The 27,587-nt window shown below is 46.5% G+C and overlaps 2 protein-coding genes across 2 annotated transcripts in view; both read right to left on the bottom strand.

Moving 5' to 3' along the window:
• Window positions 1-27,587, bottom strand: part of LOC141117581 (uncharacterized) — a 1,161,887-nt gene that overhangs the window by 260,352 nt on the left and 873,948 nt on the right. The window lies entirely within an intron of this gene.
• LOC141117048 (NACHT, LRR and PYD domains-containing protein 10-like) overlaps window positions 1-27,587 on the bottom strand; it is a 179,635-nt gene that overhangs the window by 73,478 nt on the left and 78,570 nt on the right. The window contains exon 4 of the mRNA XM_073609632.1: window positions 11,878-12,055. Coding sequence (XP_073465733.1) covers window positions 11,878-12,055 — 178 coding nt within the window. The remainder of the gene's footprint in view (window positions 1-11,877; window positions 12,056-27,587) is intronic.

Raw genomic sequence — 27,587 nt, 5'->3', positions numbered from 1 at the left:
AACATGTAAATAATGTAGCTGCCTGTGGTAGTGATAGGATCAGGAAAACACCACCAACCTTCTACAGGTAGCTTTAGCTGAACACTGTGCAAGGTCACACTACACTTACCTTTTAGCTTTAGCTGAACACTGTGCAGAGGACGCACTACACTAACGTTTAAATAATGTAGCTGCCTGCGGTAGTGATAGGATCAGAAAAACACCACCAACCTTCTACAGGTAGCTTTAGCTGAACACTGTGCGGATGTCGCACTACACTAACGTTTAAATAATGTAGCTGCCTACGGTAGTGATAGGATCAGGAAAACACCACCAACCTTCCACAGGTAGCTTTAGCTGAACACTGTGCAGAGGTCGCACTACACTAACTTGTAGCTTTAGCTGAACACTGTGCAGAGGTCGCACTACACTAACTTGTAGCTTTAGCTAAACACTGTGCAGAGGTCGCACTACACTAACTTGTAGCTTTATCTGAACACTGTGCAGAGGTCGCACTACACTAACTTGTAGCTTTAGCTGAACACTGTGCAGAGGTTGCACTACACTAACGTTTAAATAATGTAGCTGCCTGCGGTAGTGAAAGGATCAGAAAAACACAGCCAATCTTCTACAGGTAGCTTAAGCTGAACACTGTGCAACGGACACACTACACTAACTGTAAATACTGTAGCTGCCTGACTGTGGTACTAATAGGATCAGAAGAACACCAGAAATTTTCTTCAAGTAGCTGTAAATACTGTAACAACACCTGCCTGCCTGTCAGTAGGAAGATAATAACAGGAACGGATCTAGCTAAACTGAATACAGTGTATATAAATGTATATATATATATATATATATATATATATATATATATATATATATATATACACACACAACACCTAGGATGCATATATATATATACACAATACACTGTAAGTGCAGCTAACTGACTGACTGTCCTTCCTAATCTATCTAACTTAAATCAAATGACACTGTCTCTCTCTCTATCTCTGTCTCTCAACGCCGGAACACACTACACAGGGCCAATGTGCAGGCGGCCTTATATAGTGTGGGGCGTGTACTAAACCCCTTGAGCCATTATTGGCCAAAGCCACCCTGGCTTTGGCCAATTACAGCTCTCTGTACAGACAGCGCTGTGATTGGCCAAGCATGCGGGTCATAGTGCATGCTTGGCCAATCATCAGCCAGCAATGCACTGCGATGTCGCAGTGAATTATGGGCTGAGACGCGCCACTCGAATTTGGCGCGAATGGCCCATATCGTTCGCAATTCGGCAAACGACCAACAGACGATGTTCGAGTCAAACGTGGGCTTGACTCGAACACGAAGCTCATCCCTACCTGTGAGTCTCACTAGTGTACCACTAAATTTAGAGCTCAAAATGGCAAATCGAAGGTACACTAGTGAAGAGGCCTACACATTTCTGAGCATGACAGATAGTGAAGAGGAAGTCACTCATCTGTCAGATTCCGGCTCAGAATACAATCCTGTAGAGGACAGCGGCTCCATGACAGATAGCTCTGACGATGGAGTTGTGGTTCCTGCCAAGGTCAGGCGTACCAGACCCCAATCTTCTTCTTCTGTCGTTGATGTGCAAGAACCGCAGGTCCCTCGTATGGAGCAGAGCAGTACTAGCGCCGCTATTCCTTCTGGTGAACTGGCAAACACCAGGGGCCTAGTACACCCTGGTCGTAGTCAATCCAGCACTGCAGTATCACATGGTGACGGGGCGAGTCCCATAAGTGCAGTTCAAGCTGGTGTGTTGGCAAGCACAAGTAGTGTCCCGCTGCCACCAAGAAGACGAACACAGGCCCGTCGTGCCCATAGTGCCCTTCCTGCTGCATTTGCCAATCCTAATTGGGAACCCACCACTTCTGCAACACCTGTACTTCCCCCATTCACTGGCCAACCCGACATTCAGGTGGAAAGTTGATTTTACGTCACTTGAATTTTATTCACTGTTTTTCACCGAAGATCTCTATAGATCTATTGTGGACCAAAGCAATTTGTACGCTGGTCAACACATCGCCACTATTCCCCAGTCCTCCCTTGCCAGAGATTGGAGACCAATTGGGGTTTCCGAATTTAAGCTCTTTCTGGGCCTTTCCCTCAACATGGGCATAACTAAAAAGAGTGAGTTGCTGTCATATTGGTCCACTGACCCAATTCACCATATGCCCTTGTTCTCTGCCTCCATGACCAGGGCACGATACGAGCAGATCTTGCGGTTCATGCACTTCAATGACAATGAACTCTGTCGTCCTCGTGGAGACCCTGGATACGATCAGCTCTACAAAATTCGGCCCCTCGTAAACCACTTCAACCAACGTTTTTCAGACTTGTTTACTCCCCATCAAGTTGTCTGCGTTGATGAGTCCCTGATTACGTTTTCTGGCCACTTGTCATTCAAACAGTACCTTCCCAGCAAGCGTGCCAGATACGGGGTCAAGATGTATAAGCTCTGTGACAGGGCCACAGGCTATACATGTAGTTTTATGGTTTATGAGGGAAAAGATAGCCACGTAGAGCCGAAAAACTGCCCTGACTACATAGGAAGCGCTGGCAGGATTGTGTGGGATTTGGTGTCACCCTTATTCGGAAAGGGGTACCACTTATATGTGGACAATTATTACACAAGCGTGCTACTTTTTAGTCACTTGTTTGATCAGCAGATTGGAGCATGTGGCACCGTGCGACCTAATCGCCGGGGCTTTCCCCAGGGGCTTGTAGATTCCCGTCTTATGCTGGGGGAGAGAGCCTGCTTCAAGTGTAATAATTTGCTCTCTATGAAGTGGAGGGACAATAAGAATGTTTTCGTTATTACCTCCCTTCATGCAGACACGACGGTCCAAATTACTATGGCGACTGGTGTTGTGGAGAAACCCCTCTGTGTCCACGAATATAATCAAAATATAGGAGGGGTGGACCTCAACGACCAAGTATTGGCGCCGTACCTAATTGCCCAAAAGGCCAGACGCTGGTACAAGAAAGTGTCTGTTTATTTATTTCAATTGGCTTTGCTGAACACTCATGTGCTATACAGAGCTTCAGGATGGACTGGATCCTTCCTTAAATTCCAGGAAGAGATCGTCAGAGCCCTTCTGTTTCCAGATGGTGCTCCACCTCACCTTCCCCAACCAAATGCAGTAAGCCGGCTGCATGAGAGGCATTTTCTTTATGTCCTCCCAAGTACCCCTACCCAACGAGCCCCCCAAAAAAGATGTTGTGTCTGCAGCAAGCGCAGATATAGGTGTGACACCTACTATTATTGTCCCTCCTGTCCTGACAATCCTGGTCTTTGCATTGGTGAATGTTTTGAACGCTACCATACACTAGTTGAGTATTAGCGTAGGGCACAGCATTGCACAGACTAGACACACTTTCACAGGGTCTCCCAAGATGCCATCGCACTTTTAGATAACCCAACCTGGAACCGGTTACAGTTATAAAAGTTACAGTTACAAAAAAAAGTGTAAAAAAAAAAAAAAAAAAAAGTAAAAAAAAACCCCACAAAAATATATATAAAATAAAAAAAATAGTTGTCATTTTATTGTTCTCTCTCTCTCTATTCTCTCTCTATTGTTCTGCTCTTTTTTACTGTATTCTATTCTGCAATGTTTTATTGTTATTATGTTTTATCATGTTTGCTTTTCAGGTATGCAATTTTTTTATACTTTACTGTTTACTGTGTTTTATTGTTAACCATTTTTTTTTTCAGGTACACCATTCAGTTGCAGCGCGGATTTATTTATCTTGACAGCAACAGTGTTTGCTCCCACGATACATAAAGCCGTGACTCCAGCGCTGTCGGAGGTGATTTCACCACCACAGTTAAAAAAAAGAGCATATATGCTGAAGCATGGGGGCAGCAGGGGCGGAGGAGCTATTTGCTCCTACCTTTTGCGGGTGGATGCTCCCATGCTTCGGCATATATATATTTTAGGCACAGGTTGCATTAAAAAATGTTTTATTTTTTACTATGTTTTATTTGTATTTGCTTTGCCGGTATGGTAAGTCTTACTGTTATACTGTAATGTTACTTTGTTTTATTGTTAACCATCATTTGCTTAGCAAGTACGCTATTCAGTTGCAGCGCGGATTTATTTATCTTGACAGCAACAGTGTTTGCTCCCACGATACATAAAGCTGTGACTCCAGCGCTGTAGGAGGTGATTTCACTACCACAGTTAAAAAAAGAGCATATATGCCGAAGCATGGGGGCAGCAGGGGCGGAGGAGCGATTTGCTCCTACCTTTTTGGGTGGATGCCCCCATGCTTCTGCATATATAAATGGTGCATGTATGCCTATCATTAGAAGTGGGTGGATGAAGGGAGGTATTCTAATGGTGGGTATACCCACCGATCAATCTCTTTTTTTCGTTCAGCCCACAGGCTGCATGAAAAAAAAGTTTACAATATATGCCCAACAAGGACCAGCATTTGGGAAAGCATTTTATCACACCGATCTTGGTGTGGTCAGTTGCTTTGAGGGAAAAAGGTGAGATCTAGGGTCTAATAGACCCCAATTTTTTCAAAAAAGAGTACCTGTCACTACCTATTGCTATCATAGGGGATATTTACATTCCTTGACATAACAATAAAAATGATTTAAAAAAAAAATAAAAGGAATAGTTTAAAAATAGGATAAAAAAGAAAAAAAAAGCACCCCTGTCCCTCCCTGCTCTCGCGCAAAGGCGAACGCAAGCATCGGTCTAGCGTCAAATGTAAACAGCAATTGCACCATGCATGTGAGGTATCACCGCGAAGGTCAGATCGAGGGCAGTCATTTTAGCAGTAGACCTCCTCTGTAAATCTAAAGTGGTAACCTGTAAAGGCTTTTAAAGGCTTTAAAAATGTATTCAGTTTGTCGCCACTGCACGTTTGTGCGCAATTTTAAAGCATGTCGTATTTGGTATCCATGTACTCGGCCTAAGATCATCTTTTTTATTTTATCAAACATTTGGGCAATATAGTGTGTTTTAGTGCATTAAAATTTAAAAAAGTGTGTTTTTTCCCAAAAAAATGCGTTTGAAAAATCGCTGCACAAATACTGTGCGAAAAAAAAAAAATGAAACACCCACCATTTTAATCTGTAGGGCATTTGCTTTAAAAAATATATATAATGTTTGGGGTTTCAGAGTAATTTTCTTGCAAAAAAAAATAATTTTTTCATGTAAACAAAAAGTGTCAGAAAGGGCTTTGTCTTCAAGTGGTTAGAAGAGTGGGTGATGTGTGACATAAGCTTCTAAATATTGTGCATAAAATGCCAGGACAGTTCAAACCCCCCCCCCCCAAATGACCCCATTTTGGAAAGTAGACACCCCAAGCTATTTGCTGAGAGGCATGTCGAGTCCATGGAATATTTTATATTGTGACACAAGTTGCGGGAAAAAGACAATTTTTTTTTTGCACAAAGTTGTCACTAAATGATATATTGCTCAAACATGCCATGGGAATATGTGAAATTACACCCCAAAATACATTCTATTGCTTCTCCTGAGTACGGAGATACCACATGTGTGAGACTTTTTGGGAGCCTAGCCGCGTATGGGACCCCAAAAACCAAGCACCGCCTTCAGGCTTTCTAAGGGTGTAAATTTTTGATTTCGCTCTTCACTGCCTATCACAGTTTCGGAGGCCATGGAATGCCCAAGTGGCACAACCCCCCCCCCAAATGACCCCATTTTGGAAAGTAGACACCCCAAGCTATTTGCTGAGAGGTATAGTGAGTATTTTGCAGACCTTAGTTTTTGTCACAAAGTTTTGAAAATTGAAAAAAGAAAAAAAAAAACATTTTTTTTGTCTTTCTTCATTTTCAAAAACAAATGAGGTCTGCAAAATACTCACCATGCCTCTCAGAAAATAGCTTGGGATGTCTACTTTCCAAAATGGGGTCATTTTGGGGGGTTTTGTGCCATCTTGGCATTTTATGGCCTTCGAAACTGTGATAGGTAGTGAGGAGTGAAATCAAAAATTTACGGCCTTCGAAATCCTGAAGGTGGTGATTGGTTTTCGGGGCCCCGTACACAGCTAGGCTCCCAAAAAGTCTCACACATGTGGTATCTCCATACTCAGGAGAAGCAGCAGAATGTGTTTTGGGGTGTAAATCCACATATGCCCATGGCATGTTTGAGCAATATATAATTTAGTGACAAAAAAAAAAAAGTTTGTCACTTTCCTGCAACTTGTGGCAAAATATAAAATATTGCATGAACTCAATATGCCTCTCAGCAAATAGCTTAGGGTTTCTACTTTCCAAAATGGGGTCATTTGGGGGGGGGGGTTGTGCCATCTTGGCATTTTATGGCCTTCAAAACTGTGATAGGTAGTGAGGAATGAAATTAAAAATTTACGCCCTTAGAAATCCTGAAGGTGGTGCTTGGTTTTCGGGGCCCCGTACGCGTCTAGGCTCCCAAAAAGTCTCACACATCCCACACATCAGGAGAAGCAGCTAAATGTATTTTGGGGCACAATTCCAAATATGTGTGAGCAATATATCATTTAGTGACAACTTTTTGTAATTTTTTTTTTATCTTTATTCAATCACTTGGAAAAAAAAATGTAATATTTAATGGGCTCAACATGCCTCTCAGCAATTTCCTTGGGGTGTCTACTTTCCAAAATGGGGTCATTTTGGGGGTTTTGTACTGCCCTGCCACCTCAAGAAATAACATAGGCAGTCAACTAAAAGCTGTGTAAATTCCAGAAAATGTACCCTAGTTTGTAGACGCTATAACTTTTGCGCAAACCAATAAATATACGCTTATTGACATTTTTTTACCAAAGACAAGTGGCTGAATACATTTTGGACTAAATGTATGACTAGAATTGAGTTTATTGTATTTTTTTTATAACAAAAAGTAGAAAATATAATTTTTTTCTCAAAATTTTCAGTCTTTTTCCATTTATAGTGCACAAAATAAAAACCGCAGAGGTGATCAAATACCATCAAAAGAAAGCTTTATTTGTGGGAAGAAAAGGACGCAAATTTTGTTTGGGTACAGCATTGCATGACTGCGCAATTAGCAGTTAAAACGACGTAAAAAAGTGCTCTGGTCAGGAAGGGGGTAAATCCTTCCGGGGTGAAGTGGTTAAAGAGAAGGGTTTTCAGGAATCGTCTATAGAAGAATCAGGACCTCCTTCCTCTTGCTGATGACCCCTCTAGTAATATAAAGATCTATATCGTGGAATCAGGACCTCCTTCCTCCTGCTGGTGATCCCTCTGGTGATAACTAAATATCTATATAGAGGAATCAAACCCCCTTCCTCCTGCTATTGACCCCTCGTATATAAAGATCTACTGTATATAAATGAATCAGGATCCCTCTGGTGATATGGAGTACTATATAGAAGAGTCAGGACCTTCTTCCTCCTGCTGGTGATTCCTCTAGTAATGTATCCTAGAATTCTGTACTGTGTTCAGTAATTTTTTGCAGCACAGTGTGGTGTAATAAGGCAATCCACCACCTCACACTGCAAGTCTGGCAATTGAATTTAATGAAATGTCTACACTTCACACTAGTTGCTGGTAGCAGGGCCGGTACTGGGGGTGGGCGGGAGGGGCAGCTGCCCTAGGCGGAGTTATTTCCTGTGGGAAGAGGGTGCAGTTTGCTGGGTACAACCCTTCCAGCATAGAATATGCTGCAGAATGTAACACAGGCAGAGAGCGGCTATGTCCCTGCATGTAGGCTACATCGTAGCACTACACCCGCCCCCTGCCTGCACAGTACACTGTACTATGGTCTGAGCACAGGAGAGTGGAACAGGCGGGCACATCAGGAGTTGTCCATGCTTTCTTGATTGACTTTTCTGCTCCTCTCCTTGCCGGGACAGCGGCTTCTTTCCTCCCTCTCCAGTCATCTCCATCTCTCCTGCCTTATCTCTCACGGTGTCCCCATGTCTGTGGGACAACATGACCACCTCTGCCTTCTCCCCAGCCTCCTGTTCTTATCTCTCCCAGCTCTGGACATCTCAGAGCCTATTACTCCTCTGTATAGTGACCCCTCCTCCTGTGCCCTTTCCCTCAGACCCCTCCTCGCTAGCTGCAAGGCCAAACTGAGTGGTGTTCTGTCTCTCAGCTAACAGGTAACATCTTCAGGTTTCATATCTCTCTTCATTGCTGTGGAAGACAACTGTTCTTTCACATTCTATTTTAAGTACATGCACATTCACAAGGGGTGCAAACAATGCGTCTCCCATGCAGGGCTGTATCCCCATTCCAGCAACCTATTCATTTCTACTGGGACATGAAGCTGCATGGACACAGCCGCTGTATCCTAATATGACATACAGATGCGGGTTCCAATAGAAGTAAATAGGAGGTTGGCACAGGGACGCACACACTGTACTGATAAGAGAGACCTGCACAGGACACACATGTCTGCATTGCATGTGAATGGACCCTAAAGAACTCATGTACACGGATGCTTGGTAAGCTCCTGGCTCCCCAGGCATAGGAAAACAACAGGGATTTTACATAGGAGCTAATAAAGCTGGCCATAGATGGATGGATCTGCTCAGTTTTTTTTTATGGGACATGGACTGATAAATAAAAAAAAAAAACCTGATCCATACACTATATAAGCTGATTGTACAATATCTTTTGGATCTACCACCAACTATGTAGTACAATGGCCTACCTGATTGGATACTAATAAAATTAATTGTTTAGGTTTGTCCATATATTACAAAGTTTTGGTAAATCTAAAGGAGATTGTACAATCTCTGCACAATCAGATTGTATAGTGTATGCTTACCTACAGCATAGTGTTCTTGTTCATGAGTACTAACAATGACAAATGTTTTCCCTGCTATCTTTATAACACCTATATATCGTTAACACCCTTACACATTGTATAAAGCTGGGTACACACTAGGGTTGCGTCAATACCTGTTTTGTACTGGCAATTACGAGTACCCAGTGGCGGAACTATAGGGGTCGCTGCAGTCGCACTTGCGACTGGCCCTGCCGTTCTACCGCTGTGGGGGGGGGGCTCCAAGACCTAGCATCTCCCCTGCAACCCTGGCTGTCCGTTTAACATGCAGGGGGGTGGGAGACAGCAATCGGCAGCTCTATGGTGCCAGCGAGCCGCGGGATCTCCCTGGGGCTTGTAGTTCTCTCTCTGAATGTATACAGTGGAGAGGGGCCTCTGATCCGGGCATGTATTGGCTTCACTCTTCAGTGAGTCGCTCTGCTTCATCACTCTTGATGATACATGCCTGGGTCAGAGGCCCCTCCCCTCTCCAGTGGATACAGTCGGAGAGAGAACTACAAGCCCCAGGGAGATCCCGCGGCCCGTGGACACTATAGAGCTGCTGATCGCCGCCACTCACACCTCCCCCCAGGTGTTGGGGGGTAAAGAGATGTGCTGGGGGTCCAAGGTGCACAGCGGAGAGCAGCCAGGTACAGGGGAACCTCTGAAAGGGGGACCCTGATGTAATGGGGGGCCCTCTGGTGACCCTGATGTAAGGGGACTCTCTGGGGACCCTGATGTAAGGGGGGCTATCTGGCGACCCTGATGTAAGGAAGGGGCCCTCTGGGGACCCTGATGTAAGGAAGGGGCTCTCTGGGGACCCTTATGTAAGAAAGGGGCTCTCTGGGGACCCTTATGTAAGAAAGGGGCTCTCTGGGGACCCTGATGTAAGTGGGCTGTCTCTGGGGACCCTGTTGTAAGGGGGCTGTTTCTGGGGACCCTGTTGTAAGGGGGCTGTCTCTGGGGACCCTGAAGTAAGGGAGGGCACTCTGGGGACCCTGAAGTAAGGGGGGGCCCTCTGGGGACCCTGATGTAAGGGGGGCTCTCTGGGTACCCTAAAGGGGGGCCTCTGGGGACCCTGGAGTAAGGGGGCCCCCTGGGGACCCTGATGTAAGGGGGCCTCTGGAACCCTGGAGTAAGGGGGGCCCTCTGGGGACTCTGGAGTAAGGGGGGCCCTCTGGGGACCCTGATGTAAGGGGGAGCTCTCTGGGGACCCTGATGTAAGGGGGTGACTCTCTGGGGATCCTAGCATAAGTAGGGAGGCTCTCTGAGGATCCTGATGTTAGGGAAGGCTCTCTGGGAACCCTAATGTAAGGGGGGATCAGCACTATGTATATATATATACACACACACATGTATATTATATACATGTGTATGCCCAAGACTATGACTTTCTTTACTTCGCTGCTATGGGCTCTAGCCCGAGATCTTTTGTAGACCTAGCAACACCCCTGGTGGGGGCCCTTCATTGTTTCTTGCACTGGGGCCCTAAAGATTCTAGTTATGCCTCTGCGAGTACCGATACTTGTGCTCAAGTTCTCACTTATACCAGTTATTAAAACCTTTGTGGTAAGATATGAGCCCATACAAAATGAATGGGCTCATATCACACTGCAAAGAATCTTGTGGAATGCGGTGCGATTCCTGCGCATTTTGGCACCCTCGCACTGGGCTCTGAAATACCTTGTCCCGCCACTGCCAGGCTGTATTGGGTATCGTAAGAGAAGGGGTCGGATTATGATGTAGGTATGCTGAAATTTGCAGAAATGCAAAGTGGTCCAAGGAGGAGGCATTGTAAGTCTAATAGTATCGAGGGAGGGCAATTGGTTATTAGTCACTAGATCCTGAAGAGGGCTTAGGTTTAGAGAGATATTTTTTTTGCGTGTGGTTTCAGGCACCGCTCCTATGTGAACCCAGGCTGAAGTCACTATGACAAGCCTAGGCTCACACAGGAACTGTGTGGGAAACCACACGTGATTCAGACAGGAATCGCACCGTATTGCATGCAATTCTTTACAGTGGGATTTGAGCACATTCATTTTGTATGAGCTCAAATCACAATGCAAAATATTGGTTTTAGGTATCAGAGCATTTGAATGAGTACAAGTACTCGTGCAAATGCTTAGTATCAGCACCAATATCTGTATCAGTGCAACCCTAGTACACGCTATTTTTTTTTTTTCCAGCAGGCTGAACATATCCCTGCATCCACTCAAACAAGGTGGATGGAGGAATCCCCCCTCTGTACTATTGTACTCTGACAGCAGGACTCCTCCACTGTCAGAATGCAATGATCAGCGCTGCAGCCCGCAGATCGAAGGAGGTTTTCAAGCAGGACCAAGATCAGCTTCAATTAGTTCTAGAGCACCTTTTACAATCTTCAAAAACCACCCTTGGGCAACCAAGTTACTCATTAGTTACCAATCACAAATGTAAATAGTAATACTGAAGTTCTCCGCTATCCGCAACCAGCACATATGTTTTTGTGTGCTGAAAATACTTCTACTAGCTCCGCCCCCTGCTCTGCACGCGGGGGGGGCGCATTTTGGCATCCTCGCCCTGGGCACTGAAATACCTTGTCCCACCACTGGCTGGTAGGCATTATCTCTAATACTTACCTGCAGTGGCGTCGCTAGGGGGTGGCTTTTGGGGCTATAGCCCCGAACCTGGGGCCCATAACCCCGAGTCTCTGCACGGGTCCCCAAGGGGAGGGGGGCTCTCTGGGACCCTGATGTAAGTGGGGGGCTCTCTGGGGGTATATATATATATATATATATATATATATATATATATATATATATATATATATATACACACACACACACACACACATACGTAAATTATGTACATGTGTATGCCCGCCCAAGCGTATGACTTTCTTAACTACGCTGCTATGGGCTCTAGCCCCAGATCTTTTGTAGACCTAACAACGCCCCTGCTTACCTGCGTGCTTTCTGTTTCTCTGAACTTCACTGTCTTGAGAAGGTACAATTATCTGAGAGTTCTTATTTGTCTGATGCCTGCACCCCTGATACATATTGATCTCCTTCCTTCCAGCTGCATATCCCAGGATTGTGTCCCATGTTTGTCACAAATGTTATTGCAATCCAAGTCCTCTTACCTTTCTGTTTGATCTCATCCAGAATTGCCAATAAATTAGGATGAGGATGATCTTTCTTCACTGCATAGAGACATTCCCAAAGTCCAAGCACCGCTCCTCTTCCCCGATCATGAATATCTTGTAACAAGGTGTGAGAGAAGCAAGCGACCCCCGATCCTTCTTTTATTGTCCGGTATTTCTGAAACACAGAGACATTATTCTTACCAGGAAGGTCTTAAACACACATACAGGTAGGGACAAAAGTATGTACAGTATACATTACTCATCAGATCATGACTTTTTATAGTAGTTTGTGGGCAGGGTCATCTGTGCCAGTCCACGTGGGGGTACTTTTCGCACATAGCATGCTCATCAATGCCCGAGACCAGACGGAGACTGTGGTCATTTGAAAAGTCTAACTTTAAAGTAGTTCCCTGACTTTGATATGAGCCTTCACTGTGTGCAGTAATTAAAGTACAGAGATCCTCTAAAAAAGTGACTTGTTCCATGTCACTACAGACTGTCACTTGTATGCTGCATTAGAAAGAACGTGCTGAGCCTGCGCCCACTGCACCAGTCCAGCATACCTCTGTTACCTCTCTCCCAGTAACAGAATGGGGTCCCTGTGATGAATTCAAGCAAGCTTTTATATTCTCTCTCTTTTTCATACCTCGTGACCAGGCCATAGATTTCTATAATGTGGGTTTGGATCTGGTATAATGGATACCGACGGCTAGGGAGGGAGCCAGAACTTCAACCCCCTTGCTACTAGAGGACCCATTACTTACTAGGTAATGACTGGTTGCTTGTAGCTTGTTCCTTCATTTGGTAACCCATAGCAACTACACTCCTCTTCTCTGTGTCTTGTAGAGTTAACCCTTTGTAGTAGTGTTACTTCATACCCCATTGTGCATTTACAGACCCAAGTTCTTTCGAATATGCCAGAACCAACATGCGCCTCTTTGAATAATTTCAGACCAAGCTAATAATGGTTAATATAACTTTAGTGAACCTGATGCGGCATACAGTTCAATATGAACAATGTCTTTTCCCTGTTCCTAACTAGAATAATGTAGTGGTCCAGGTACACCTCCATGAGGGGAAGTCCATTTTGGCATTGTCCATGGCTTTGATGTCCTCCAAAATTCCCAGTTTCTTCTGTAGCGTTTGTAGGTAGGTACTAGTTAACGCTGTCACAGCCGGGAAGTTGGGTATTGTGACAGACTCACCCGGGACAGAGGCTATTGGAGGGGACTGAACGCAAGCCTCTTGCCCACCGATTATGGGCCCTAGCATTTGGGGGAATGGTGCTTTCTGTGAGCTGTATGCCTGGGGTTGGTGTTACTTTGGATTCAGCTCCATGTCCCCCCAAAACACACACACTCTGGGAACCCTTTATATGCCATATTAGAATGATAAGACTGATTCATACTGTTGGGACACATCGTGTGAGGAGATGCTGGTGTCATCAACTCCAACTACCTGTGTTTATGTTAATTGAGTGAGCTGATCACATTAGCCACCAGCACTGGCTAGGAGACGAACTGTTGATGACTAGGCTGAGGAGGGGGGAGATTGTTGTTTGTATTGTTAATTGTAATTAGCTCCAGCTATTGTGGTTATACTACTGTGTGAAGCTCGGTGCCCACAAGTCTGTCATCTGGTCTGGGTAAATGTTTTAGTAAATTAGCTCATGTTAATTAGGTTAGCTTTGAGTCAGCCTGCTGTATAAATGTGTGTGAGATCTCAAATAAAGAGTTAGTTCTGATGTACTCCAAGACTGGTGTTGTCTAGTTCTTGGGGGTTCCTATAGCCAGATCCATTGGACTCGTGTTCCAGAACTTAGGAAGCGGGTATACTGACGGAAGCACTCAAGCAGAGTGAGGGACGTTCCGTGACATTGGTGGCAAGCAGTGGGAAAGCTTCCTGCAGTCTGGGACATCCAAACCTCCAACTGGATCCAAGATCAGCATAGCAGACTTCAGTCACTCCAGCGGAAATATGGACCTGGCATCAGAGTTCCCGGGACTGCTGCGGATCATCCTTTCAACATACACCAGGACTGTGTCTAAGGATGAATACCTGGAGCTCAGGCAGCAGATTCGGATGGGGCTCTGGATCGGAGCCCTCCAGCTCACTGGTATAAAACAGGGCAAGTGCTTTCCAACCCAAGAGCAACGGGCCAGTGACCAACGGGCATTGCGGATGGCATTCCTGGGAGAGCGGCCCCAGGAGCAATGGATGACTGAGTTGGACAGGCTGGTCCAGCAGGAGATAGAGCTGGACAATCGTTATCGGGCTCTGCAATGGCACGCAGAGAAGGGATATTTAGGGGAGACAACAGAATGCTCTCTGGAGGGATATGACTTTGGCGGCCCTGGATTGCTGTGGGAGAGCCTTAAAGATCATTTTATGTTTGGCGATGAAGGGGAACCTGACCTTGAGGACTTGACAGAATATAGAGAGTCTATGCTCGGTCTTGCAGGGGTCTCAGAGCTCAAACCTGATCTGGACCATTTGCTAAGGAAGGAACAGCATCTGGAAAGGGCATACAGGAAACTGCTAGAACACGTTCAGCAGCATGCCAGAGAATCGGCAGTGGAAAATCCGGAGATTGCCGTCCCCAAACCTGAAGTGCTGACAACAGGGCAGAGCTCTGCTAACCTCTGCCCAGAAATGATAGCATCTTCTGGGTTTAATGGACAGGAGATGGTGAACCTCTATCCCCAGACATCAGTTGCAGAGACATGGGATTTGATAGACTTTTCTGCTGAGGAAGAACAACCTGATGAGCCTCCAGCAGAAAAGCTGCTATCAGGGCCAAAGTTCACTGTGTTCTGCCCAGCACCAACAGTGGCTTCGGCCTTCTTGAGAGAAGAGGTAGTCGGCCTTTCTCCCACAACACTGACAGGGACATGTGATTTTCTGCCAGCAGCATCTATGGAGTTAAAACAAACTTCTCCAGCTGAAGATCTGGTAACTGAACAGAGGGTCCAAGACCTCTGTCCCACACTTTTATAAAATTCCAGAGACTGGGGATTTAATAGACGTTTCTGTAGAGGAGGAACCACCTAGCAAACCCCCAGCAGAAGTGCTGGCAACCGGACAGAGGGTCCAAGACCTCTGCCAAACACCTGTGGCAGTTTTGGAGGCTCAGGGTGAGAAGGTGGCAATCACTTACCAGCAGCAGATACAGGGGGATAAGGGAGAGGAGGTGTGTGTTGTCCCTCCCAAACAGTTGGCCAGGGTGGAGGAAGCGGACTTTCCTCCCCAGCAAAGATCCGTGTACCTGGGAGACAGTACCATCGACATGTCGTCCCAGCAGCCAGATGAGGGAATGGAAAGGGAAGCAGCCGGCTCCCTTTTCCAATGGCAACTACACAGTTTGGGAGTGGAGGAAGCCAGCCTCCTGCCCCAACGGTTAGCTGGAGCGGAGGATGCGGAGTCCCCAGCAGAAGTGCTGGCAACAGAGCAGAGTGCTACCAACCTCTGCCCAGCACCGGCAACAACTGTGGAGTTCCAGGGAGCCGGGGCAGTTGGCCCCTCTCTCCAATGACAAGCTGATGTAGTGGAGCTGCTACTCCCAGCTGAATCGCTGGCAACAGGGCAGAGCACCGCTGGCCTCTGCCTAGCACCTAGTGTCTCTCTACAGCTTCAGGAAGCTGGGGTGATCGCCCAGCAGCAGACCAAGCCAAGGAATGTTAAAAACAATCCAGCTGAAGCCCTGGCAGCCAGACAGAGAGTAAATGACCTCTGCCCCACACCTACTGAGGTCAACTATTCCTTGCAGCCAAAAAAGGAGATCATGTGGGAAGACTATGTGAGTTCACTCTGCCTGACTAATGCCCCGTACACACGGTCAGATTTTCCGATGGACATTGTCCGATCGGAGCGTGTTGTCGGAAATTCCGACCGTGTGTGGACGCCATCGGACATTTTCCATCGGATTTTCCGACACACAAAGTTGGACAGCAGGAGATAAAATTTTCCGACAACAAAATCCGATCGCGTCAATTCCGACCGTGTGTGGCCTGTTCCGACGCACAAAGTGCCACGCATGCTCAGAAGAAATTCCGACACAGGACAGCTCGTTCTGGTAAACTTAGCATTCGCAATGGATACAGCACTTTCGTCACGCTGCAATGTTAAAAATGGTTTAATACAGCGCACTCTCTTCTTCTTTATAATGTGACAAGAATTAAGTAGTTTTGCTGCTCATATTCACACACACTTCTCACAAACTTTTATTTGTGTTTTTTTAGTGGGATTCCCTCAATATATTGTTATTAGTTGTCACATCTGACAGTTTTATATTTTTTATGTTTTTTTTGTTTGTTTTTAAGCCTTTTTTTTTCTTTAATGTTTGGATTTTTTCCAAGGCTGATCTTTGTTCAATGTTATTTTTATTTTTACTCCAGAATATTTTTGTGTGTGTTTTGTGTGTCAAGTTACCCCAACACCATTGATATCTTTTATTATTTAATCTCCAGGAGATTTTTTGTTGTTGGTGTCCCTTGTTCGTTTCACATTTTATATTAGAAATGTACCTGAAACCTCACAAACAAACTGTCCTTTTTGAAGTAAAACACATAGGAGAGTATAATTCAAAACAAAAATCTTTTATTAAGGGATCAGAACCAAACAAAGAGGAAGGCAACACTGGATCAACAGCAGAAATTAGTGAAGCCTGGGACCCCCACGGCAGACATCAATTCTTAAACATCGAAATTGGTGGCCTGAGGAGTCCATATGTAAGGGAGGGCAATCTGGTCCGGGATTCACAGAGACTCGGATAGCAGCAGATGACATCAGTGTCCCCAGGCTGTGGTACCACAAGAGGCTGCATCTTTTGGCCGACCAAACTGGATCCAGGGCAATCACTCTCTGGTCTTCCTTTCACACTTCCTTCCGGGCTGTGGCTGTGCAGTTGGAGATGTGGCAGGAGGAGGAGTAGGACCTGGAGGAGGAGGAGGAGGAGGACTGGGAGGACCTGGAGGAGGACTGGGAGGACCTGGAGGAGAGGGAGGAGGAGGAGGAGGAGGACCTGCAGGAGGAGGAGGAGGACCATCCCAAAGCTGTGTGTGAGGTGTAATTTGGCCCCTCACACCTTTCTCCAGAGCCTCTGATATGAGGGCCTGACACATGGCTTTTTGGCCCTCCTCCATTCTCTTCATTTTATATGCTATGAATGCAGCAATGTTCTCCTGCCTGGTGTGTGGTGCTCCCAGGACCTCTGTAGCCCTCCAAAAGAATCTGATAGCCGCCTCCTCTAGGGCACTCGTCCTACTGCCACTTTCTGTTTTCAGGGGGGGTGGAGGGACCTGCAGATCAGCCAGCCGGCTCGGCCCGGCCACCTCCTGGCTGAGACTTCCCTGTGTATGAAAAAAGGACATAGTTGTAATGTTTTGCATCATCAATCACAATCATAAATTAGTACTCCCAACTAACATCTAGTTAACATCATTGATTGGACAAGCAGAAATATTTAGAGGAATGCTATACCTGGCTCAATCTGGGCTCCTCCACATATGGCCTGGAAGGCCCAGGTTGGGCGTCAGAAGCCTCAGCCGGGGGGGAAGGAAGCGTGGAAGGAAGACTGGAGAGTGATGACCTGGGTTCAGTCTGGCCTGCCAGAAAATGCAGCCTGTCGTAGTACAACATCCTGGGGACATAGATGTCATCTGCTGCTCCGGATCTCTGTGAATCCAGGACTTTCTTGCGCTCCCTTAGATATGTGCTCCTCAGGCCACCAATTAATATCTTTAAATATGTGATGTCTGCCGTGGGGATCACCTTGTCAGGTCTCTCACTTACCAGACCGGTGAGTCCACTTGGGCAGAGGGTAGGCTCCCTTACGTATCCGGCTCGCGGCCCCTGGTAGAGCAGACAGGAGGCCCACGAGTGCGGAGTGGTATGAGAGCCTGTGCAGGAGTCCGTGTTCCGGAGGTTAGCAGTCTTCAAAAAGCAGATGATAGTCAGCGGCACAGACAACAGATGCTGAACAGGAGCTGGAGACAGGTTAGTGCACAAGCTGGGTTTTGGCAACAGGCGGGCAGCAGAGGTACAGAAGGAGCGGGCAGAAGCGAAGTCAAACAGGCCGGGGTCAAATGCAGGCAGAGGTCAGGAGAGTCCAAAAGGCAAGCTGGGTCATCAACAGATCAGGAACACAGGAATCACAGGAACTAGGAACAGGAAACAGGAAACAGGAACTAAGCACGGAGCTGTTGATCAGGCAGCACTGATCAGAGGGAGAAGCAAGCCTAAATAGGCTGATTGGCGCCAAACGCCGCGTTCGTGCACGCACCGTTACGCACAGACACCCGCGCACCCGCACGCGCCCGAGCTCCAACGACGAAACTCAACTGCGTAGTCTTCGGCCGCTCTGCGGCCTTGCTGCAGGGAATGCAGGGCTGCCTCAGCAGTAGTAGTAAGTTGAGGGTCCTCGTACAATTGGGACATTGCCAGAAAGAAAGCGTCCAGGGTATCTAAGGATCTGGACTTCTGCTCCAGTAAATGATGAGCCCAAGTCTGGGGCTCGCCGGACAGCAGTGCAATGACAAATCCCACCTTAGTGGCGTCCAGAGAGAACGTAGCGCAAAGTAAAGCTCGCAGGCGTTACGGAAGGCCCGGTATTTGCGACGATCTCCAGTAAATTTCTCAGGTGTGGGTACCCTGGGTTCCGGAGGAAGCATTACTACGGAGGGTGCTGAGGAGAGTCCGGCAGATGGTGCCCCTTGGGGGGGAGGAGCAGCTGAGAGGGCTTGGACCTGACCCTCTAATCTGGTGTAGCCTTCTTGTAGGCTCTTGACTGCTTGGGTAAGGCCCGCAAGGTGCCTACAAAGTTCATCCATGGGGGAGGCCCCCTGCCCGGACTCGGTCATGGCTGCCTGATACTGTCAGGTCTCTCACTTACCAGACCGGTGAGTCCACTTGGGCAGAGGGTAGGCTCCCTTACGTATCCGGCTCGCGGCCCCTGGTAGAGCAGACAGGAGGCCCACGAGTGCGGAGTGGTATGAGAGCCTGTGCAGGAGTCCGTGTTCCGGAGGTTAGCAGTCTTCAAACAGCAGATGATAGTCAGTGGCACAGACAACAGATGCTGAACAGGAGCTGGAGACAGGTTAGTGCACAAGCTGGGTTTTGGCAACAGGCGGGCAGCAGAGGTACAGAAGGAGCGGGCAGAAGCAAAGTCAAACAGGCCGGGGTCAAATGCAGGCGGAGGTCAGGAGAGTCCAAAAGGCAAGCCGGGTCGTCAACAGAGGGAGAAGCAAGCCTAAATAGGCTGATTGGCGCCAAACGCCGCGTTCGTGCACGCACCGTTACGCACAGGCACCCGCGCACCTGCACGCGCCCGAACGCGCCCCCCGGACAGCGGCATGCACACCAGCGCCACCAGGCGAACGCATAGCAGCGCCCATAGACATACGTGCCCGTGCACCACCGCGTCCACCACGGCCAGCCGGCATGCCAACACCAGTGCCCACAGAAGCAGGCGCCCGAGCACCCGCAGGAAAGCGCGCACCAACGCGCCCCGGCGTGCGACGACGCCCAATCAGGTAAGCTCTCTGACACACCTGCTTCACAATTTCACACAATTGCTCCAGTGCTGCCTTCCTCTTTGCTTGGTTCTTGAAATGGGGGTGGGTAATCTCCCACAGACATGGCAGCTCACTTAGCATATCAATGAATAGTGACATGAAGTCAGTATCTCTCATTAAGATATCCATGTTCACTGCAAGACACAACACAAGACAAAGCCTAATGTCAGACCAAACTCTCCTAATCTTGTTACAATATAGGCCTCAATCTAGAAGCAGTATAGGCCCAAGTTTGTCTCTTACCTTCGTTCTTACAATCGGTGCGTCCAATGCTCCTTCCTCCGCTCACAGATCGTACGTAATACGCACGCGTGTTACGCTTTATACACACTGCGCATGCGTGTAACTCCGCCCGCCCCTGACGTTCTTTCTAGTCTATTCCCCGCCCCTTTTCGTTCAGCGCAGTGGGGGAAGAGCATGATGGCGGAGTTACAACAGGTGCGTGATAATTCTAACAACGAGGAGGAGGAGGAGGAAAGCCCGGATCCAGGCACGTCCCGATCCAGAAGGAGACGTTTTAAGGCCACAAATATGTCGTTTGGGGAGATGTTGGAGATTGTAGACATCATGAGGAAGTCCGACTATGACGGAAAATATGGGCCTTACCCCCACCCCAACATCAGAAAGGCCAAAATCATTGGTAAAGTGGTCAGGAGTCTTGAGCGGAATTTCGCGGTACGAAGGTCTAAAGATCAGCTCAGGAAGCGGTGGTCGGACCTGAAGTTGAGAGAGCCAGAGCAGTACCGAAAGATCCGGAGAGTGCTGCAAAAAAGTAAGTAGTTGTGCTGTGTTCATATTCTTTCTGTCTTTATTCCGTTCGTTCTGCTCCATATGCTTTTAGTAATTGTAACGTTTAAAAAGGTCAACTTTAATGTTCATGGGCCCATTATTCGTTCGTATCAAACATTTTTCTTTCGGCCTCTAGAACACCATTGTTTAGGCCATATGCATTTTCACACATTTTTTTTGGGCCTACTTGGATGCCAAATATTTGTTTGTGTAGATGGGTTTGTTACTAGAATGAAATGCAAACTAGATTGTGTGTAAGGAGAGGACACTGAGCAGCTGTTTTCACATCTGGACACTGGAGCACTATTGTGGAACACAAGAACACCATTTTTATTAGGGGGGGCACACAGGTGCTCCAGTGTATACTATAGGGAGTGCTACATCTGTGAAGCTTCTACTAAACAGGTAAAGTATTGCAGCTTGACAAAGGACAATAAAAAAAAGACATCTTTGAACTCGGCTAAAATAGAAAATTGTACCCCACTTCCAAGCAATGTTTCCTATTTCTAGTTCTGCCATCAAATATCTGTGTGCTAAGTATACCATTTTTGTTTTACATAGGAGAGAAAAGACTCGGACAACCCTCATCCCAGGAGACCACAGACCCCCCCCCTCTGGAAGAAGGGGAAATACCAACCCAAGAAGCTGAGCAGGAGGAAGAAGAAGATGTGGTGGAGATTGGCACCACAACAGGTGAGTGTCTGCGACCACAGGCTCAGGTAAAAGAGATGGATGTTGGCAGATTTTTGAGACCTGTTTTTTTTGTTCTTTATCTCTTTTTAGGTGATCGTGATCCAGAACGCTTTACATCTGAAAGTGCCCAGATACTGATCGGGGAGATCATGGGGTGTAATCTTCAATTGCAAAACATCCAGCATCAAATCAGTGATGTTATTAAAAAAAATAATAACATCATTGATGTTTTGGGGCGAATTTAAACCCCACAAAATCACCTGTTTTATCTTACAAAAATTTTTACAATGTTTAGAAAAGCCAAATTTGGAGGATGCACACAGTGTGCCAACATGTGCTATCTGCCATCACGGGAGATCAATGGACGCGTTTTGGGGGTGCAACCCCTTCCTCAATTATAAAGTAGCGTTGAGGAAGGGCTTGCTCCCCCAAAACACGTCCCTTGATCCCCCCTGATGGCAGATAGCACATGTTGACATTGGGAAATTTGTGTGCATCTTCCAAATTTGGCTTTTCCAGGGGTGATTTCCCCCCATCTGAACGCTATATCAAACCCAGTTCCTAAATACTGATGTCTGATATAGCCTTCAGGTTTTACCTAATATGAACTTTGTAAGTTCACGTTTTTTGGCTTTCTTGTTGGTTTTACACAGGCCTGTTTTATCTGAAATGGATATTTCGATTTTTGATAATGCTACTGCAAAAATTGTTATACAACAAACATGTTGTTTTGTTTTAAAAACCTTTGGTAAATGCACATGTGATTGTGCAGGTATAAAAAAGTGCCTTACTCAAGAATGTGTGGATTATTGTCTCAACACTACAACACTTTTGGGGTGATGTAATAGCTGTTTTAGGCAAAAATGGGGGTTATTTCCTAAGGGCAAATACACTTTGCACTACAAGTGCAGTTTCAGTGCAGTTGCAAGTGCACTTGTAGTGAAATGTGTTTTTGCATTTAGGAAGTACCAGCCAACACTATTCTTTATAAGGTTACCCAATCACGACATTTTCTGCACTCAACACATTTCTGTCAGGGTCAGCTCAAACAAACACAAGCAGTAAATGTCCACCAAGAATTGCTTTTGGTTGTTTTTTATTTGAAAAAGGTGTCACAGATTGTCTGGCATATTGATAGCCCCCCTACCCGCAAAGAACTCCAGGTATCGTAACCGGACATCACGGGTACTCAGGGAGGGCAAGCCAGGACGGCCGCTTTCAAGCGCCGTCATTGTTGATGTATTTGGTATTCCGGCCTCAAGCCCAACTGAGCCAGCATAGTTGGCTGAATGTTTTCTTAAAAAATTATGGAGAACACAGCACGCCAGTATAATATGGTTCAGTTTATACTCCGCCATATGGATGGGTGTCAGAAATAGTCGGAACCGGCTGGCCAGGATTCCAAATGTGTTCTCCACCACTCACCACTCTTCGGGCTCTGGCCAGCCGGTAATTAAAAACCCTCTGTTCCGGGATGAGGGTCCTCATCGGGAATGGCCGCATCAGGTGGTCCCCCAGCGCAAATGCTTCATCAGCAACGAACACAAATGGGAGACCTTCAACATTGTCCTCTGGAGGTGGCAAGTCCAAGCTGCCATTCTGGAGACGCCTGTAGAACTCCGTCTGGGCGATGACTCCACCATCAGACATCCGGCCATTCTTCCCCACGTCCACATACAAGAAGTCGTAATTAGCCGACACCACCGCCAACATCACTATACTATTAAACCCCTTGTAATTATTATAGTACGACCCCGAGTTGGGTGGTGGGACGATGTGGACGTGTTTCCCATCAATTGCCCCTCCGCAGTTAGGAAAGTCCCACCGCTGGGCAAAGTGGGAGGCCACAGTCTGCCATTCCTGTGGCGTGTAAGGAAACTGTTAAGGAAAAAACAATAAACATTACTATTTTTTCACAGAAACATGGCAAGCAGATTAGACACAAACATTATGGGTCAACCTCCAGATAGCATTTATTAAGGGGAATTTTACAACAACAAAGTATAAGGTACACCTATCATATTCCCCCTCCCCCCCTCTCATGGGCCATTTCTAACATTATAGGGGGGGGGAACTCTTGGACAGGTAACCCTCTTCACTTCATTGAGAGATGAATGCCTAAATAATGGGTATTACTTGGAACAGACCCTCCTTAGTTACACTATTGGCAGACCACTGGACAGGTAAGAAGTGTCATAATACAAAGATATAAATACACATTGTACACATTTGAGGACATTTGAACATTCTGCTATTACCTATCAAGATAATAATAGGATACAAGAACTTTAAACAGTACCATTGGAAAGTAGACAGGCAGGCCCTTGCACTACATGCTTTGGGGAATTCATCCATAAATCTGACCAGTAAAGAGATGGATATAGTGTGTATGGGTTTGGCAAAGTCAGCAGATAGATGATTGAGGATAATGAATTGTGATCAGCTGACTTAGCAGTTGGGGGGGAGGGTTACAAAAAATTTGGGGACACCACAAAAAAAAGCCTCTGGCCCTCTGCCTGAATTTAAATCAAAAATAACATTTCCAAACATTTTAGGGGGTGTTTGGGGTAAAGCACTACTATGGAGCTGATAAAATACATTGTTAAGTGACTACATGAGGTGAATATAGGGGCAGGAGACACCATGCTGGAGAGGTTATTGAAGGGCAAATATGTATGAAGGACCTAAAATAATAATGACATAAAAATCCAGCATGCATGAGGACAAAGGGGACATTCACAGCATATTACAATCATGGTAATTAGGGAATGAGGAAAGAAATACAATATATTAGCAAACATTCAATACAATAAAATGTGATATAAAAGGATAAAAATCTTACCTTCATATACTCCTTCTGCAGGACCTGGATGATGGCAGAACAGGTCTCTGGGATAATGATCCCCAGAGCCTGGGGGGAGATGCCTGTCGAGAACTTCAAGTCCTGCAGACTTCTCCCTGTGGCCAAATACCGCAAGGTAGCGACCAACCTCTGCTCCGGAGTGATGGCTTGCCTCATGCAGGTATCCTGCCTGCTGATATAGGGGGTCAGCGAAGCCTACACACGGTGAAACACGGGGTCCGTCATCCTGAGAAAGTTCCTGAAATCATCAGGATTATTCTCACGGATCTCACGGAGCAAAGGCATATGACAGAACTGGTCACGCTGAAGCAACCAATTCTTGGTCCATGAACTCCTCCTCACTCTGTTCATGGACTGGACTTGTGTCAAGGTCAGGACCCCAACACCAAGTCCCCGCACAGCACGAACTCTACGAGGAGTACGCATACGAAACATGGCTAGAAAACGGTCGGCTGCTCAGAACGAAGTAACAGAACGCACTGAAGAACAGCAAGGCCTGTGAAGAGCGACCTGAAAAACAGCAACGAGCAGGCAAGATCACACAGAAAACTCCAATACGAACTGACTGCACGCACTGAAGAGCAGATACAAACCCACAAGCACAAACTGAACGTCAGAAAACGATCTGAAAGCCACGAGTCTGAAAAAGCGCGAATCGTCTCTCACCAAACTTTTACTAACACGAGATTAGCAAAAGGAGCCCAAAGGCTGCCGCGCTTGGTTCTGAACCGGCCTTTTCTAGTCTCGTCATACGTGGTGTACGTCACCGCGTTGTTGTCGATCGGAAATTCCGACAACTTTGTGCGACTGTGTGTAGGCAAAACAAGTTTGAGCCAACATCCGTCGGAAAAAATCCTAGGATTTTGTTGTCGGAATGTCCGAACAAAGTCCGACCGTGTGTACGCCCTATAACACATGTCCAGACCAGGTGGAGGTCTGGGACCTTGTTAGTCAACCTTTGATGGGGGAGAAATGTGAAAGACTCACCCGGGACAGAGGCTATTGGAGGGGACTGAACGCAAGCCTCTTGCCCACCGATTATGGGCCCTAGCATTTGGGGGAATGGTGCTTTCTGTGAGCTGTATGCCTGGGGTTGGTGTTACTTTGGATTCAGCTCCATGTCCCCCCAAAACACACACACTCTGGGAACCCTTTATATGCCATATTAGAATGATAAGACTGATTCATACTGTTGGGACACATCGTGTGAGGAGATGCTGGTGTCATCAACTCCAACTACCTGTGTTTATGTTAATTGAGTGAGCTGATCACATTAGCCACCAGCACTGGCTAGGAGACGAACTGTTGATGACTAGGCTGAGGAGGGGGGAGATTGTTGTTTGTATTGTTAATTGTAATTAGCTCCAGCTATTGTGTTTATACTACTGTGTGAAGCTCGGTGCCCACAAGTCTGTCATCTGGTCTGGGTAAATGTTTTAGTAAATTAGCTCATGTTAATTAGGTTAGCTTTGAGTCAGCCTGCTGTATAAATGTGTGTGAGATCTCAAATAAAGAGTTAGTTCTGATGTACTCCAAGACTGGTGTTGTCTAGTTCTTGGGGGTTCCTATAGCCAGATCCATTGGACTTGTGTTCCAGAACTTAGGAAGCGGTATACTGACGGAAGCAGTCAAGCGGAGTGAGGGACGTTCCGTGACAGGTATTAATTGTATTTCTCTGATTTTTCTTGGTTCCGACCCCCAGTCCTTTGTACTATAAAGGGGATGGAGGCCCGGACCCTGGGGCCTAGGTTTTTTTTTATTGTTGCCGTTTTGTCAGTTTGGTTCCGGCTGGTTCATTTTGGATGGACTTGTTTGCTGCCATTACCAGAGACTGGATTCCCAGTAACAGGCCAAGGTTGGAGCTCTCCCTGCCTTGGAGGATTGCTGGAACTTGCAGTTCTTCCTGAAGATACCATCCATGGACTCTGCCAAGAATGGACTCTTTCCTATGCAGATATGCTGGGGCAGCCACAAGCCTGAAGACAGGGATTAGGGATGTTAGGGAAACTACTGCACTTTATGTTGAACTGCCATGTTAATTTATTCTTGAGTATAGCTTTTGAAACTTTGCATTTGCCTGGTCTGAAGTTACTAAAGTGGTATAATGCAGTTGACCGGCACTTATAGTGTACAGCTAGGGTCATTATGCACATTGGGGTATGGCAATAAGGATACAAGAGTTCATACAGTGTGAAGATACAAGTGGCTGCCAAGGCTAATGAAGGTTTCTCATGTGACCTGTCATAAGCATATACATGTGACAGGTAAATAGCCTCTTACAGCGAGGAAGATGTTGTCGGCACTCCAGCAGCAATCTGTTTCCCTTAGCAGAGGGAGAAGATCTGCACTGCCCAGGTCCTCACCTTGTACACAGGTATGGAAGAGGAAGAGTTAAGTGAAGTGCATGCATGGAGTGCGCACTAGGTGCACAGCTGGACCCCTTATCGTTACTAGGAGTGAGGTAGTGGAGATACACTGGACAAGTGGAGAGGACATTGGCTTTGCATGTCCCTCATAATTGCAAAAGTCACTGAGGTGATGTACAGTAGAGAATAGAGTTTATTAGAGATCATTTGGTTTTTCCAGTAAAGGTAACTCGTGTTAGGCAGTGACCCTATTCAAAGTGCCTTGTGTAACCCAGAAGAACCCACCCTGGGAGAGGACTCCCATGTGACCATTGCTTGGTGTCCAATGAGGAGGGCAACATGAAGGATGTGATGATCAACCACACCCCACCTAGCCCCTATTTATATAAGTATTAGTGTAGTCTGGAAGGCAATTGCTGTAGCTAATAGCGAATTATAAAAACCTGATTTAGGCAATCTAACTGACCACTATGCCTATGCCACACTATATATACCATAATGTTTAACAATCCATGATCGAGGTGATACCTTTAAGCATGAGCGGCATGGTTTGACCACCTCTTGACAAGTTTCCATTGAAAAATGATTTTCCTGGCCCAACCTCACGTCAGCACACAACGGGTTAACACCTCCTCTGGAACCCACAGGGCCACCTCTTTCTAGCTAAATAAAAGACAGCCCCTCCCCAACTAAAGTGTTCTTTTTTGGTCATGCTCCAGGACACCTATTGATTGCAGTTGGTAAGTACTTTGGTTGCTGCAAGTATATTCCCCCTGCCGCACCCCCCCTCCAGGTTCAGACTCTCCTCTAGTTAGAAGACCCAGAATGTTGGAAGTAAACCCTCCTGAAACTGGGTGCCCTGTGTGCCGTGCTGCAGCAATGTTGCTTAAACAGTACGAATATTGTACAGGAAAGGTATTACTAAGCTCGAAAATGTCACCATTGGTCTCTCCCTTGGGGTTTTTCCTGTCTTGTATAGGCAGCACGCCACGCCACACTCCTGGCTTTGTTTTTAGTCTGACAGTGGCAATGGATGATGTCACAGAGGGTGGGAGATGGGGCGGCATGGGGTAGTGACTGCCAGTCACCAAACAACAGCATAAACAAGACCTGCTACAGCTTCTGAGGTTAGTGGATGAAAGCAGATGGGTCCTAAATGGGACAGTGCGCCTTTTTTTTTCAGTGAGAGATTTATGATTTTCTCCATATTTTTTTTGTGCAGATTTGAGCCCCCCACACCTGTCAGTGGCACAGAAGACTAGGGAAAGGTGTGAAAAGGCAATGTGGGACATGATTTTAAGAGTGCTCAGGGAATGCAAAGTATGGTGTTTTGCATTATTTTAGGAGCAGAAGCCCTAAGCGCAAACACTCCAGAAAACATAAGACCCGACATTGGTCATCTCCTGACCAGGACAATCTGCGTTC

Source organism: Aquarana catesbeiana, linkage group LG13 (assembly GCF_042186555.1).
Source record: "Aquarana catesbeiana isolate 2022-GZ linkage group LG13, ASM4218655v1, whole genome shotgun sequence".
Classification (NCBI taxonomy): domain Eukaryota; kingdom Metazoa; phylum Chordata; class Amphibia; order Anura; family Ranidae; genus Aquarana; species Aquarana catesbeiana.
This window is presented reverse-complemented; position numbering and strand designations above follow the sequence as displayed.